At 41.7% G+C, this 15354-nt stretch overlaps 2 protein-coding genes across 2 annotated transcripts in view; both read left to right on the forward strand.

The window, feature by feature from the left end:
* The first annotated feature begins 264 nt into the window (after positions 1-264).
* rom1b (retinal outer segment membrane protein 1b) lies at positions 265-6615 on the forward strand. The gene is made up of 5 exons (XM_062393105.1): positions 265-1048; positions 2468-2710; positions 3292-3479; positions 4021-4267; positions 5836-6615. Exons 1-5 carry the CDS (start codon positions 902-904, stop codon positions 6073-6075), a joined length of 1065 nt encoding a protein of 354 aa, XP_062249089.1. The 5' UTR covers positions 265-901; the 3' UTR covers positions 6076-6615.
* Positions 6616-8318: 1703 nt separating this feature from the next.
* Positions 8319-15354, forward strand: part of ccdc88b (coiled-coil domain containing 88B) — a 40909-nt gene continuing 33873 nt past the window's right edge. The window contains exons 1-3 of the mRNA XM_062393574.1: positions 8319-8512; positions 9666-9808; positions 11275-11383. Coding sequence (XP_062249558.1) covers positions 8453-8512; positions 9666-9808; positions 11275-11383 — 312 coding nt within the window. The 5' untranslated portion in view covers positions 8319-8452. The remainder of the gene's footprint in view (positions 8513-9665; positions 9809-11274; positions 11384-15354) is intronic.

A 15354-nucleotide genomic window follows, 5' to 3' on the forward strand; every position in this document is an offset into this window, starting at 1 on the left:
GATGGTGAAACTATAGTTTCACACTCCTTTCACATGATACTCCTTCAGTCACGATTTTGTCTTTTCTCTGTCTCTCCACGGTGCTACAAGCTGCTGATTGGCTCATGTGAGTTCACCTGTCATAATAATCCATCAGGCCTCCCATAGCTTACCACTTGTCTATCAGAATAAGTTTGCTGATCAGACACTGGCCTTCTTTCCCATTGGCCCCTGGACTTTAATAGGATCCCATGTACTCCGCCGGGGAGATTACGGCTCCAAACTCTCACATTTGGCCATTGTCTGCGTCCTCCAACCATGGCTACAGCGGTTTAGGGGGACACCGCACACGCACAGACCCAGAGGGGCGCCACCAAAAGACAACATCACGTCAGGAGGAAGAAATCATTGGTTTCAGCTTGAAAGGGGGGGGGCTACGGCAGAGTAGCAGAACTTGAGGAGAAAACTCGTTATCTCAGGCAAAAGGATTATATCTCTTTCTCCAAATTTCTTAAATAAACAATTTCTCACATTTTTCCAAGTTTCTACAGGACTGCATTGGATTTATAAAAAACTTTTTGAATCAATTTTCGCATCCAGGTGAAAGTTTTCGGATTATCCTCTGAGGTCGACTGTGCTTTACCATCTAGGGGATCTACCTGCTTATCCTCTCCACCTGGAACAACTTAGATGAGCTCAACCTGCTAAGAACCCACCAAACAACAAGTTCGAGGCTGAATCGACGGCTGCAGCAAAACTGAATTCACCTTCAAGGGTTTTGTTTTCTACATGCAGCTTGCGACCTCTGGAATGACTAATTATCTGACCAGAATTAGTTGATTCTCATCTCTCCTGCTCTCCTTCTCTCACTCTCTCCCTCCTGTTGTTGTGTTGATTGGTGTGTGGCAGTGGACCCTTGAAGATGTTGTTGAAGATGAACTTCACCCAGCAGAGGCGGGTGCGTCTGGCACAGGGCCTCTGGCTGCTGTCATGGCTGGCAGTGATGTGCGGGGCCTTCATCTTCTGTCTTGGTGTTTACCTAAAGACAGAGCTGATACGCAGGGATGAGGTAGAGAGGAGGAAGAAATACATGCATGCACACACACACACACACACACACACACACACACACACACACACACACTCACACACAGTCGACTAAGCAGAAGATCAGCGCTTTCAGTCAGCTTGTTGAAGTGTCCTTTGGCGAGACACCAGAGCCCATGATGGCTGTGCCAGCAAAGTGTGAATGGGATGTATGATAGAGAAGCACTACATACAGGAGCAGTGAATGTGTGTGCGCAGGTGTGTGTGTGTGGCTGTGAGCACTTAAGGTGGTTGATCAGCTACAAAAGTGTGACATAAAGGCAGACCATTCATATAATTCAATATCAACATTGAGACTAAAAGTTTGGGAATGGGGCTGAAGTCGGAAAACACTGACATGATCTCAGTCAAAGTTACACAAACATTGCTTTATGTGCTCAGGGCTTCGCTTTTGCTCGTGGTTGTTTACCGAGTCTGTCGTGTTGTCGCTTATCAGCTATATTTATTCAAAATTATTTTAATCCACAAACACAAACACACAGCACTCAAAACACTGGAGTAAACATGCACTCAGGGACACTCTCTCACATAAATGCATGTTAAACCATGAGGGGGGAGGATGCAGGAACATTTCTTTTCCGGAGTCAACAGGAAAGGTGAAGGTCGTGACCTCCACAGATTACTCACTGGGCTTGATAAATCAGTGATCGGTCAGGATAGGGTGTAAGCATTGATAACCATTGGGCTGCGGATGAAAGCTGCAGGGCTTGAATGCATGCCTTCAGACATTTATTGATCTTCAATGAGAGGCTGTGATTTTCAAGTCTCTTAGTTGTATAGCAAAGTGAAATTGATTGAAATTACTTAACTGAGTGTAATACAAGAAACTCTTGTTAGTGATATTGGTTGCAGGAAACAAAAGAATCTTGTGGAATGATTCAAAAGAGCGTATCGTAACTTGTTATTCAAATATATAATCTTAGATATATCACCTAATTCAGAAAGTTTGCTTGGCACCAGATAACAGATCTATCTTTATGATCACATGTGACTCCACTGATGTTAATTTGTGAGGATTTTAGACAGTTGCAACAGAACTGTGTGGAGTTTTTTTTTGTGGTAATTGCCGAACAACAATGGGTCAAATGTGTGTTACAAGTGATTGGATTTCAAACACTCAGCCAGTAATAAACTAAGGCCTCAATTGACTTTCCTTGTAACCAGGGCAAAGAATTAAATGTGCCATCTTATTACCATCCAGAATATCAGCAGCTACCTGAATCTGTCAGTGGCCAAGGTAATTTTTTTTATAGATAAGCCTAATTGAATGCAGGATTATTACCAGCTGAAGTGGGCAGAGGAAATGACAACGTGACCTGAGTTTGGCTGCAGCTCTTACACAATTATTATTTGACTGTGCTCTTCTTGTCTTTCTCTCGAGGTAATGGAGAACACGGAGATCCACGTGGTGCCCAACATCCTCATGATGGTGGGCCTGGCCTCCATCGGCACCAACTGGCTTGCCAGTCGCATGTGTCAGGACTCCTTGGATGCGAGCCGCTTCCCTCGCTGGAAGGTTCTCATGCTGGCTTGGTTCTTCGTGGCGGCGCTGGTCTGTTATATGCTCATCGGCGTTGTGGTGCTCAGCTATGCCCTGCAGGGAAGACTGGAGGAGTCCCTGAAGGTAGGGGCCTCCGGGCAGGGTAATGATTTGGGGATGACTTTGGGTCAAAGGAAAGAATAGGTGTCATTGTGGCCTTGTGGTTGAAAAGAGATAGAGAATGTTTTATATCAAGATGATGTAGCTGTAAAATGTAGGGTTTTAAGTTCACTTAGAGGAGGGTTACTCCATACTCCTGCAAATTGAGTAATGGTTAATAATACTACTACTAATAATAATAATAACAAAATTGATGATGATGATTATAATAATAATGAAGATTAAAATTGAAAATATATAATTCAAAACAAACACATATATCATAAATGTACTGGATTTATAACATAATAAATAGGCCACATAGAGGAGTGCTATCCCATATTTCTGCTAATTAAGCAAAAGGTAAAACAACGATAGATAGATAGATAGATAGATAGATAGATAGATAGATAGATAGATAGATAGATAGATAGATAGATAGATAGATAGATAGATAGATAGATAGATAGATAGATAGATAGATAGATAGATAGATAGATAGATAGATGGAAAGAAAGAAAATAAATGCCCCCTTCTTTCTCTCTCACTTTTCACTCCTCTTTCAGGTTGGCCTCAGGAATGGTATTCGTTTCTACAAGGACACGGACGTGCCAGGCCGCTGTTTCCAGAAGGAGACCATTGATCGTCTGCAGATGGAGTTTCGCTGCTGTGGAAACAACAATTTCAAGGACTGGTTCGAGGTTCAATGGGTCAGCAACAGATACCTGGACTTCACTTCCAAAGATGTCAAGGAGTGAGTGAATCACAGTACAGCAATGTGAAAATCATGAGGCACAGGGAGGTGCGATGATAATGTAGAAAGGGAGGGGAAGGTGCTGATAAGGGATATAAGGATAATGGAGAGGAAATTTGAGGTCTAGATGAGTGACAAATAAGTAGATTTTAAATCTAAAAAAGTCTGACTAAAGATATAATGGGAGGATGAATAGATGCTGGGAGAAAAAGAATGATGTGGGGGCAGAGGAGGAGTGAATTAAAAATAGATCTGGCCTTTAGTTTTGAAGCGGGCGGCAGAAGTGGTTGGAAAGGTTGGTCGTGAGGCGAGCACAGAAAGGCTGATCAAAGATGAAATGAAATGAAATGAAATAAAAGAAAAAACAAAACAGACATGATGACACTTGAACAGAAGCACTGCTCATTTCTCACATATGTGAAGTGTTCATTGAGCTGAGAGTGAGACGTTTAACTTGACTGGCATTTTCTATAGCTACTATTAGATCACTCCACCTTCTCCTCCTTCCTTCCTACCTCTCACTTCCCTCCTCTGTCTCCAGTCGGATCCGGAGTAATGTGGACGGCCGTTACCTGCTGGATGGCGTTCCCTTCAGCTGCTGTAACCCGGCGTCCCCTCGTCCCTGCATTCGCTACCACCTGACTGACAACAGCGCCCACTACAGATACAACTACCAAGAAGAGGAGCTCAACCTGCACATCCGTGGCTGTAGACAAGCTCTGATTGATTACTACATGGGCTTATTGAATTCAACTGGTCCTGGTGTGATTTCCGTCATCTTAATACAGGTGGGGGACCAAAGCAATGCTCCACTAAGTCTGTAACACACACAGACACTGGTCTAACCTCAACCATCACAACTAGATGCCTAACCTAAACCTAATTCGAAACCTAACCCAAAAACCAAGGCTTAACCCTCAAACAACAATTGTCCCTCATAACTATAGATAGACATGTACGCGCATACACATACCAAATGTTCAAAAAAACTCACAATGTTAAAGACAACAAAAAACGTATTCCTGGATCTGCTCTCTCCTCAAGATCTGCACCAAAACTTTAAAATAGGGGGTGATGGTGGAGGTTTGGCCTAAAGGCAGAGTTAAGGTAAACTAGTTAAACGGACCATGAATGAAATGGACGTGGCAAAAAGCAGGGGTTGACATGGTTTTCACAGGTGATCCTGAGGCACACGAAGAAGAAAAGGTTTAGCAGTAACAGAAACAGAAAAGCAGACAAAAAGCTTAGCAGCAGCATTTGTGTAGACTGATTCTGGGACGTAAGTGTCTCCTCACAGCAGGTGGAGTGGCTGATGAGCAGCAGGCACACATGTGAATTACAGGGAGCAGCTTCAGGGAACTGAAAAAGGATGTCGCACCTTGTTGAGCCCAATGAGGCAAATTGTGATGTGTGAATATTGGCTATACAAAAATGGAAAATTGAAAACGTGTGGGGGAGAAAGGCCCAACCCACCAGATGCTCAAACACGTGTTAAACAGAGCATCATGCTAATCAATGACGCTATGTTTTAAATGCAGCAGTTCCTGTTTTGTGTTTATTCAGAGGCAGCTGAGAAACAAGTGAGCAGATAAAAAGGCCTGAAGAGTAGATGCACCTGTTTCATTATGAACTCCGGGCCCAGCTATCATGCTACACAAGATCCAACTGAAGCATGAAGAGGAAACATTAAATCAAATGTGTTAAATATGTTGCAGAGGACTAACTTTTTCACAGTGAACCTTTGTGTTTGTGTAAGACTTTGGTGAAAGGTAGAACCTCTACATTAATATCAATATTTTTATTTGAATGTACATTATTTTGTTTGTATGGTTAACATATTATGATGCCATTTATATAACTATACATCACCAGAATTGATATCTTCTTCAGAACTTATAGATGTACCCACAATGTTAATAGTTTATTGGCTTTCCCTATTTTAACATTTGATTTCTTAAAATGAATCATGAGTCCACAGGGGGAAATCAAATATACAGTATTTGTGGTGGGAAAAAAACCTCTGAGCTCAAGAATAATAAAGGAAAGCTTGTCTTACACATGACAAAAACATAAACACACACATTAATTAAAACTTCATGTCTTCATGCAAGCGAGTCAAATAAGTGCAGAGAGTATAGAAGATTCAAGCATGTACCGGGAATTTCAAACAGAAAACATGTGCATCTCAGATGAATGGAGGAATAAATGCGTTTTTGAATGTTTGTGACAAGAAAGGAGCAAGAACTATTACATAACCGGAAGGAACAAGTTTTTTTCTGCCCATCAAACCATTGTGCCATTCTGTCTGCTGACACTGATATTAGATGCAGCCCCTTCATTGCCTCTCTCTGTCCAGATGTCAGTGCTGCTGAGCCTGCGGTACCTGCAGACGGCTGTGGAAGGGGCCATGGCTCTGGAGGACCCAGAGGGCGACAGCGAGGGTTACCTCCTGCAGAAAGGAGTGAAAGAAACCATTGAGGACGTCAAAGCCAGTGTCCTCAGCTTGCTTAAGTTTGGGCAGGTTGACCCCAGCGCCGCCGAAGAGTCCCCTGTGGCTGCAGATGGCGACAAAGAAGCTGATACTCCTGCCAGCTAGAGAGGGGGAGAACAACAATCTTCAAATGCGAGTTGAGGAGGAAAGGATGCCAGGGTGTGGGTGGGGGGTGTCTGAGGTTCTTGTTGAGTTTGGCTGGTGGCGGGTAGGACACCTGTTGGGTTTTGACACATTAGACTTGATTTATGCTCCACTGACGCAGCAGCCGCAGCTCCATGGCCAAGACAAGGCGACACATGGGGGAATCTTATCAGGCCCTGCACAGACCCCACAACAAACACCTCCACTGTGCAGGAATTCATGAATGTGTAACCACCAGAGAACCTGCTCAGGAGATGCGTAGTACTTTTTGTCGTAAACTAGAATGGATGCAGCGTACACATACAGACATGTACTTTAAATAAATGTTTTTGACTTAAATTTGTCCAAATTACAATCCCATGATTCTAACATTGATACCATGTGCAATGTATTATTTATTTCACTGCTCTAGAGTTTTTACTAAACTGCAATATAATGCTTAGAAACCTTGAAATGTCAACGCATCTGAGTGATACATTAAAGGTAGAAGTTTTTAACTGCCTTGTAGTGTCGGCTTCCTTTTTGTACATGTGAGGTCATAGATGGATAAACAGACAACGGGTTATCTGAGTTTAACAAGGAGAGATGGATTAAGTGTGTGTTGTGTGTGCTGCATATGTGTACGTGAGTGTGGTGGCCTATATGAAGCCATCATCTTGTCTATTCTAGCAGCTCTGAAACAATCTGATAATCCCGGTGTAGTTAATCCAAGAACTGCTGCACAAGCGGTATGAACGCACACTGACAGCCGCAGCACACACACACACACACACACACACACACACACAAACGTACACACATACACACACTGAAATTGTTTTTATAAAGAAAAATCAGTTGTTAAATGCTTTTTGTATGCAAATAATATGCCGTGATGATCTGTCCTACAGCTAGAGGCATGTCAAATGTGTGCTTAATATTTTTAAATAAAACTCTATCACAGAATGAGGTCAGTGAATGTTTTATTCTATTCACAAAAAGCAGGTAAAAGCAAATAACTTTCTTCAACAGAAATACCGACACTACAAAAACACAAGCAGATGATGAAGCAGTGGCCTCGAGAGTTTGACCTTTAGATATAATTAAATTGTCTGCTCTTCCTCAATGGTTACACCAAAAATAAATGAAAATACTGTTCAAATATTTAAATTAATTCATTGGTATGCAAGCAACATTGGCAAGCATTTTTTCATGGAGAATCCTTCTCAAATTTAAGATTTCCTGTATCTAAATGAAATACTTGATGTAAACACAAACATGAGTATTCTGTTTTACACACAGAGCACATGTAAATCAATCTATGTATCTACATCGTCACAGTTTTATATATCAACAAATCTTGATTCCAAATAAGATCAGTCAATGTTAAAGCAGAAAGATATACTGCTCCGCCGGTACAGAGCCAGTGTCTTATAACAGTGTTCACTGTGCAGGAGGTGCTGTACATAAATAAATACAGGGCTGCTGCTTGGTTACACGTCCCCCAGTGACTGCGTGATGGAAATAGTGATGAAATTCATAAAATAAGAAGATAGGGACTTTGATTGTGAACCGTTAGAGGGCGCTATTGCACAGCGTTGGAAAAAGTTCTGACATTGAAAGACTTGGGAGGAGCACGGGAACGACCACAGCTGACAACTTGTTGGTGTGGTAAGTGAACTTAAAGCCTGGTTCAGGATTTTACTCTATGTAAAGGTATACAGGTACACAAAAAAATCTATCTATCTATCTATAGAACGATTTCATTTATGTATTTATGCATTTAATGAATGTAACCATTATTTAACAGCAATTTTGTGTTGTATATATCCTGGTTACAACAATAACTACATTTAGCTTACTAGGTGCTCCTCGTAGTAGCACTAGTACTAGTACTTGTACTAATTACTACTTATTGCATACATACACACAAACACACACATACATTATACATAGGACAAATTATACATATATTTTTTATGTATATATGAAATTACATATATTATATGGTTAACAATGTTGTATTTAAAGCACATGCAGCCTGTGCAGTTACCTAACAAAATATAGTTTTTGTTGAATATTGTCAGTCAGACAATAGATTCAGTTGTGGTTGGCTCTGTGTAGTTCAGCCTTTGAGTCACAACCATGTGAGTTGTGACAGTTCCGGTGTGATTTTGGTTTTGCAATGAAACAGAGAGAGGAAGAAACAGAGAGGTGGAGGAGGGGAAGGGCCTGATGTAATGTCAAAGTACTTCACTTGAAGCGAGATGGCTTCTCTCTCTCCATTACTCACACTGCGTCTGTAATGGTTTTGAATTAGATATATTCTGTAGTGTTTCACTGCTCTTCTAACACAACAATGGACGCGGACATTACGGAGATAATAGAGGAATTCATGGAAAGTGCGTTGGCGCAATGGGTACGTCATTTATCATTTATCACTGTCAGCCAGAGGAAAGGTCATAATTTCTAGTGGGTAAGGGAGCGGAGGATACAAAACATTGAAGCACTATTACAGTGGCTAATTCTGGACTAAATCCTAAATTATTTTGAGTCACTAACACTCATGAAATGTGTGTTTTAGAGCAGCCTCCTATTCGTCCATATAGACTTAGAACCATGAGTTAAATAAGCAGCAGAAAACCGACTAGTTACAGTGTTTTTGCTTTTGTGCACAGCAAAACAAACTGCACTTCTGCTTTCGGCAGCTTCCTTTGCTTAATAACATGGTTTCTTCTGCTCCTAGCACTGATACTTCCGTGTCCTTGTGCACATTCCTATTCAACATACAATCTATCCACTATGTGTTCAAGAGAATTTATAGTTCCTCTGAAATCAGCTGAGGTTTTTTTTGTATGTATAGTGAATCTTCAGCTGGGTTTTCCACATGGGGAACCAATCGGCCCAGGGGGATTTGTTCCCCTTCTGCTCAACGAACAGTATTTATGTAGGGTGATAGCCTGCTTAACCTTGTAAGGATACTCTTTTTTTTATGGTGGGCCTCTTCTAAAGCGGCGGTCAGAGGTCAGTTTTCAACGGGATGGCCAGCAGCGGGCAGAGGGACAGCATTTGCTCAAGGGCACTTCAGCTTATTCACTGACTGAGTGTTCCCCCCTCTGCTTCACATACTGTATGTTGAAGGACATCCTCTGCTTCCCTGTCCCACAGGGTCATGAGCTCACTCTGCCTCAGCTCATCAGCTGAAACAACCCGAGCTTGTGTTTACCCACAGTGCAGTTTTTAGAAGGTGCAGGTGGGAATAAACCTCATTATATTACAGTTTGCATTGGCACAGCCCTTTTTTAGCAAAGAGAGACAGACCTTGGCTGAAGTCCTGCTTGGCTGCTTGTCAGTGTGAAGTGTTTCCCAGTGGGAGAGCACAGCTCCCACCTGTATAGACAGGTGCACTAACTCAAGTTGCTTCCTGTGTGAAAATGTTTATGCCTCTCCATCTCTTTCTCTCTCTCTGCACCTATTTTTTCCTCCTGTCTGTGTCATCCTTGTCCACTTCCTGGTCCACTCTCATGCCTGTCTCCAAAAAGTCAACATAACCTCCCCCCTGTCTCTCACAGGTTCAGATGTTTGAGAAGATAGTTGAGAGGGAGGACGGCATCTCACTCTACAGCCTGGAAGTGAACTCAATTTCCCAGAGTACCCGAGATCGCTACCTCAGGCTGACCAATGGGATTTTCCTCAATGAGGTCATGAGGCTCATGTAAGATTGATTTCAATTGTCTTGCCATACAATATCAATTGTCTTGCTGCACAACACTGGCTGCAGTAAAAAAAGACCACTAGATACTGGAAATGATGTGCTGTTTTCGTGATGATGGGGACATTGAGACAGTAAGACAGTAATGTGAGAAGAGCATTTAAATTTGAATGAGAAATAAGCCCTAGGCGCTCATTTTGAACCATTTGTGTGGAAATTAATGATAAGAAATCTTAAAAAATAAAAGAAAGCTACAATAACCTTCAGCTAAAAATTGGTCATGGGTTTTATTAATATGTTAAAAACTGGAAAACAACTCGTTCTTTATTTGATCTCAGGGCAAATTCTAGAGTGGCATAAAACATTAAAAACACGAAATAATAAAGTGAGACCAACAAAAGTAACTAGTTTCTAAACATGTGGCTTTAATGATTGCAGATTCACTTCCTCCTCAAGATGAATTGCTAACACCTCTGTGTATTTATCTTTTCAGTTCTTCATTTCATGTCCAAAACCTATTGACATTACCCTTATGTTTATTGCTAAAGTGAGCATGAACTGAACACCAAACAATGGACTGTATATAAGTATGATTTGACGAGTATGGACTAACGTACAATGTACAAAAGAAATGAGGCAAATATATCCAGGCATCGCCATTTTGAACTTTGGATGCCATTTAGACCCAGACATTTAAGAGTGTACTGCTGATCTGGAGCTGAAGTTCCGACCAATCATGAGTCACGCTTGGCTGTCGATTATGTTTCACCCTGTTTTTATAGCATTAAATAATTAAAACCACGGGTGTATTAAAATAATACTCTGTAGCCAGCCACCAGGGGGCTATCATGATGATTTGGCCTCACTTTCGGGGAGATGGCTTGTTGTAAACTAAGATGGTGAACATAGTAAACATTGAACCGCAATAGCATTAGCTTGTTAGCGTTGAATGTCAGCATGCTAATGCACAGTCCAGCCTGACAGAGCTGTTAGCATGGCAGTATACACTCAGCCTTATTCATTCTTGCACAAATTTGATATAACCTTGGTCACACAGCCATTTTTATACTCATATTGTTCGGCAGCCAGTGCAAAACTCGCATTTGCCACAAATTTCCAGTGAATCATGAAAGGAGGGTCTAAGTGCCACCCTGTTCGTCGATTCTGATGAATTCCTTATCTCAGAGTTCAGCCAAATTAAACCTTTTCTCTCTGAGCTGCCGAGGCCACTTCCTCATCAGTATTTACCGAACATCTGATTCGTTTAACCTGACCTCAGCCACGCCATTTCAACAAATAATTGCATGAGGATTCTCACTGCCTCCATTTCAGACTAATTAAAATTGTATCCACTCTCTGCTTAAATGCACAGTTGCATAAGAATTTCTCATCTGGAGAGATGTGGCACGGGGGCTGTTTGATCAAGCTGCAGTAAATACACCGCCTTGTCTTTTCTGTGTTCATCCCAGAGACCCAAACCCCAAAGTGGAGCGGCTTTACAACAGTGGGAGAGATGACCACATGCTGAGAGTGCAGAACTTTTCTATTTTAAATCGACACCTCAGAGCCTTCTACCAGGTAGGGGAGGGTCACGGGAGGGACAAGGGTGAGGTCAAGGAGTTAGATGAGATCATCAGGAGGGAAAACAGGAGAGATGTGCTCAGAATCATCAGAGCAGGCTCGAGAACCTCAAATGGGGCACATGCATTGAATGTACAAGTTTCAGTCTGTTTAAGCTTTGCAGGATATTTTGACCCTGAGATGCAAGTTGTTAGATTTGGCAACGGAAGTTATGACAGATTCTCTTTCTTCTACCTACTGCATCTGTTGTGCACTTCAAAAACAATATTTTATGATTTCAATTTCGTTAAAGGAGGCCCACATTCGACCTTTGAATCAACTCAAGTACCAGTGACTCGAGATGTTCTGATTCCAATTTTCCCTTCCTGATAGAGAATCCGCCATGACTTTGCATAACACAGCACCGATCCAATTCCAGTGCATTTCAAAAAAGATTAATGAAAAACAACTTATATAAGGTATTTTTATGCTTTTCTACTAATAACCTGCAAAATGTAAGGTTATGTGATATTCCATTTTGTTCATTTTTGGGAATATTCCACTTAGCCTCTAGGAATTAATTGTTGTCCAGATGTGCTTGGTTTGTTGGGTGAATGCAAGATCAGTCGTAGGTACTGTTTGTTTTTAATGCGGTAGAGCCAACAAATATTTTTGATCCACATATATGAATTAATTTACTGCAATAATATTATTTGTTCTTGAATAACAATGAGCAAAGCATGACGTCCACCTCAGTGCATACTTTGTTTATTTAAATTTAGCAAAATGAAAGAAAGCTGATGAACAGGAGGCGAAAACTGAAACGACAGGAAAAAACCCGTTGTAAAAGTAAAACCCAGGGATGTTAATGGATGAACTGACAGGGGAGAACGAGGAGCACAGAGACTTATGTAGACAAAAGGAGGCAGGATAACTGAACTCAGCTGTGACACATTAGAGCAGGTGCAGACAATCATGAAGCTGCGAAACCAGCCAAAGAAGGAAAGAAGCTTCAGAGTAAAACAGGTAGAAATGAAGTCAAAGTGAGATTTTCAACAAAATCCAAATATACAAAACTAAACTCCAAACACGAGGAAATATGTGCGTATTCTGTTTTTAGGTGTGTGACCCACAAAACATTTATTATTTATAAAGTTATTTATAAATAAAGTCCAAACTGAATAACAAAATAAGACAGATTCAAAAATTGTGGTTTACAAAAGTAAATCAGATAAAGGCCATAACCGTCTCTTCAACACAGCAGCAGAATCATGACATGTTTCATTTAGTTTGTTAAATCATAATAATAACCATATGAGCACATTTCAGTTTTTACTGTGCCTGAGCACAAGCCACAACATGTCAGTTTTACATATTAAATTAAAGTTAAAGTTGGTTCTTTGGCTGCCACTTCTAGCTTGTATTTACTCGACACATACGAAAGTGATCATCAATCAATGGCCTTTTTTACTTTCAGCAAGAAAGAAACAAAGTATTTTCGGAAGTTTCTATTCCTTGAAGTGTTTTTTATTGTATTTTGATACCATTTCAAACTCCTCTGACCTCCGTTGATCACTTCTCGGAGGAGTAATTCCGAGAAAAACCTGCGACACAGTGATACGGACTACACAACCACTTGGAAATGGTCTGACTCTGGAATGAGCTCCATCTGATATGTTTTACAGAGACATTTTGAAAAGCCCTATTCACTTTATGAGGCGTTTCTCCCTGAAGTTCTCCAAGAACACCGGTGTAATGGCTTTTTTTGGTGGATGTACTGAAAAGACTCCCAGTTTATTATAAATAGACAGGTGCTGTTGTTGAAAAAGCCCTCTCAAACAGAACTCAGGGCCACACCAAATGGCAGGGGAGAGCGGTTGATGGGAGGGAGGCTGGAGAAGCAGTTGTGCAGCTGTGAGGCAGTAAAAACACAGGACAAGATGAAGCTCAGCGATCAGTCAAATATAATATGAGGTCCAATATTCCTCCTCAGAAAATTGTTGAAACTTTGAAGTGAGTGGCGTGGGTGAAGGAGCCCTCGCAGGAAAGACAAGATGAAACACTGAATATTTCCATCCTTAGCAGGCGTGTCCCTGCTTATTAACAGGCAAATGTAGTGAGCGAGAGTGGCCAGCTGAATCTTTCATGGTTAGGGGACGTGTTGAGGAAGGAAAGAGAATAAAATAATCTATCAAGCAGCTCTCAGTAGCATGCTTTTTCATAAATGTGCGTTGTAGGGGCCTGTGGCATTTGAGGAAATGACACAATTCTTTTCCCCGGAGGAGGAGAGGCCTCTGTTCTCAGCAAAGAACGCCTCCTCGAGCACCGGTCGAAGGGGAGTGAACGTGAGCTGCTTAGCTCATCTCACAACACAAGTCTACAAGGTTTCACTTCCATGTACACGAAGTACTGACGTCAACTGAAAGCTTGAAGTGGAAAAAAGGCACTGGCAATAAGTGAGAAGCAGGATGGTGTTACAGTAGAATTTCACCTGTACCCAAAATAGGTTCCATTGTTCCTGTGGACGGTTATTTCCCCACAGGTCCTGTTTTTACTTGGCCCTTTCTGTTTGTTTTTAAGCTGTGTATACCGTGTGCGTGTGAGAGAGTGTGTGTGAGTGTGCCGTGCAGCCTGGCAAGGCTTCATTTTCTCTGCTGTGACATCAGCTTCTCTAATATAGTGACTGAGCTATTTGTGTCCTCCCAATGAAATATATCTTTGAGTTAACAAAGAAAACACGACAGCTGAAATTTGGTTTGCTTACCTCCCAAAGAAAGGAGGAGCGAGTCTAGCTTGTGAGCAATGTGATATGAGGAAAATCTTTGGATGCAATCTCCGTTTATTCTGACAGAGCCAAATAACAACATCCTCTGGTCAGTTGTGTACATAAATGGAGCCCCCTAATGACACTCAGTAGAACACATACCTCACCCAAGGCCTAACAGTCTACTTTCAATTACATTTCAATTCACTAGATTTGGATTTTTTCATCAAGATCCATGAAGGATTCTCTAAGAAATGTTGTCCGGTAGTTTTTGTGTAATCCTGCAAACTAACAGACAAACAAACACAGACAAAGACATGCCATTGTTGGAAGTGTGTATGATCACAATGTCACAGATTGACTGTGGAGCCCTGAACATGTCAGGGACTATTTACAAAGATTTTGTGTAATTGTAGCTGGACTGGATGATATGGCCAAAAAAGATATCAAGATATTTTTTTTTACATCGGTCGGTGTTTGGCTTCATGGACCAAACGACAATGACCGACGCGGCGGCGCAGTGGCTGATGCTCCACAGGCCCTGAAGGGGCAGAAACTTCAGGTCGGCTGCACATGCCTCTGATGTCAAACTTGCACACGATGGAGCTGCTGAAGGGAGCAACTGTCTCTTGGTACATTGCTTTTCTCACTGTATGCATAAACTACAGTTAACAAGCAGAGAGAGAGAGAGAGAGAGAGAGAGAGAGAGAGAGAGAGAGACAGAGAGGGAGAGAGAGAGAGAGAGAGAGAGAGAGAGAGAGAGAGAGAGATTTAATTGTGACTTGCTGCTTTAGTGTTATGACTGGACAGATGCTTCTTGGGAAAGATGGGCACAGGCTTTGATCGAACTGGGAGGAGAGAGAGCCAACGTCAGCCTGTGGCTGGTCGACAGAAACTTTTGTTGTGATTTTTTTCTGTGTTCAAGACCAGTAAGATAAAGGAGTAACGTAACAGGCTCGTGACCATTGGTGCTGCGCAAGATACCAATGTAGCGGGAGCAGAGCACTGCAGGCCCCCGCAAATGATTTTGTTGCCAGAAAAGTTTCAGTGTGGAGGATGTCTGAGGCACCATTTAGAATCTGCGAAGAGATCTTTCCAAGATCTGAAAGCAGAAATTAAAGCTTGGTGAAACAAGCTTACCACAGTGTCAGAGTAAAACATGTTAAAAAATTCTGTCTAGCATAGGACAAGAAACATCCCCATTCAAAAGCTTTTCTTTCCCGGC

The sequence above is a fragment of the Platichthys flesus genome, chromosome 8 (genome assembly GCF_949316205.1).
Source record: "Platichthys flesus chromosome 8, fPlaFle2.1, whole genome shotgun sequence".
Taxonomy (NCBI): domain Eukaryota; kingdom Metazoa; phylum Chordata; class Actinopteri; order Pleuronectiformes; family Pleuronectidae; genus Platichthys; species Platichthys flesus.

Excerpts from the sequence above, each read along its gene's own strand:
- rom1b (XM_062393105.1), top strand. The coding sequence starts at position 902 with ATGTTGTTGAAGATGAACTTCACCCAGCAGAGGCGGGTGCGTCTGGCA. Across the intron at positions 2,711-3,291 it reads GACTGGAGGAGTCCCTGAAG|GTTGGCCTCAGGAATGGTAT; the intron begins GTAGGGGCCTCC and ends CTCCTCTTTCAG. Across the intron at positions 3,480-4,020 it reads ACTTCCAAAGATGTCAAGGA|TCGGATCCGGAGTAATGTGG; the intron begins GTGAGTGAATCA and ends CTCTGTCTCCAG.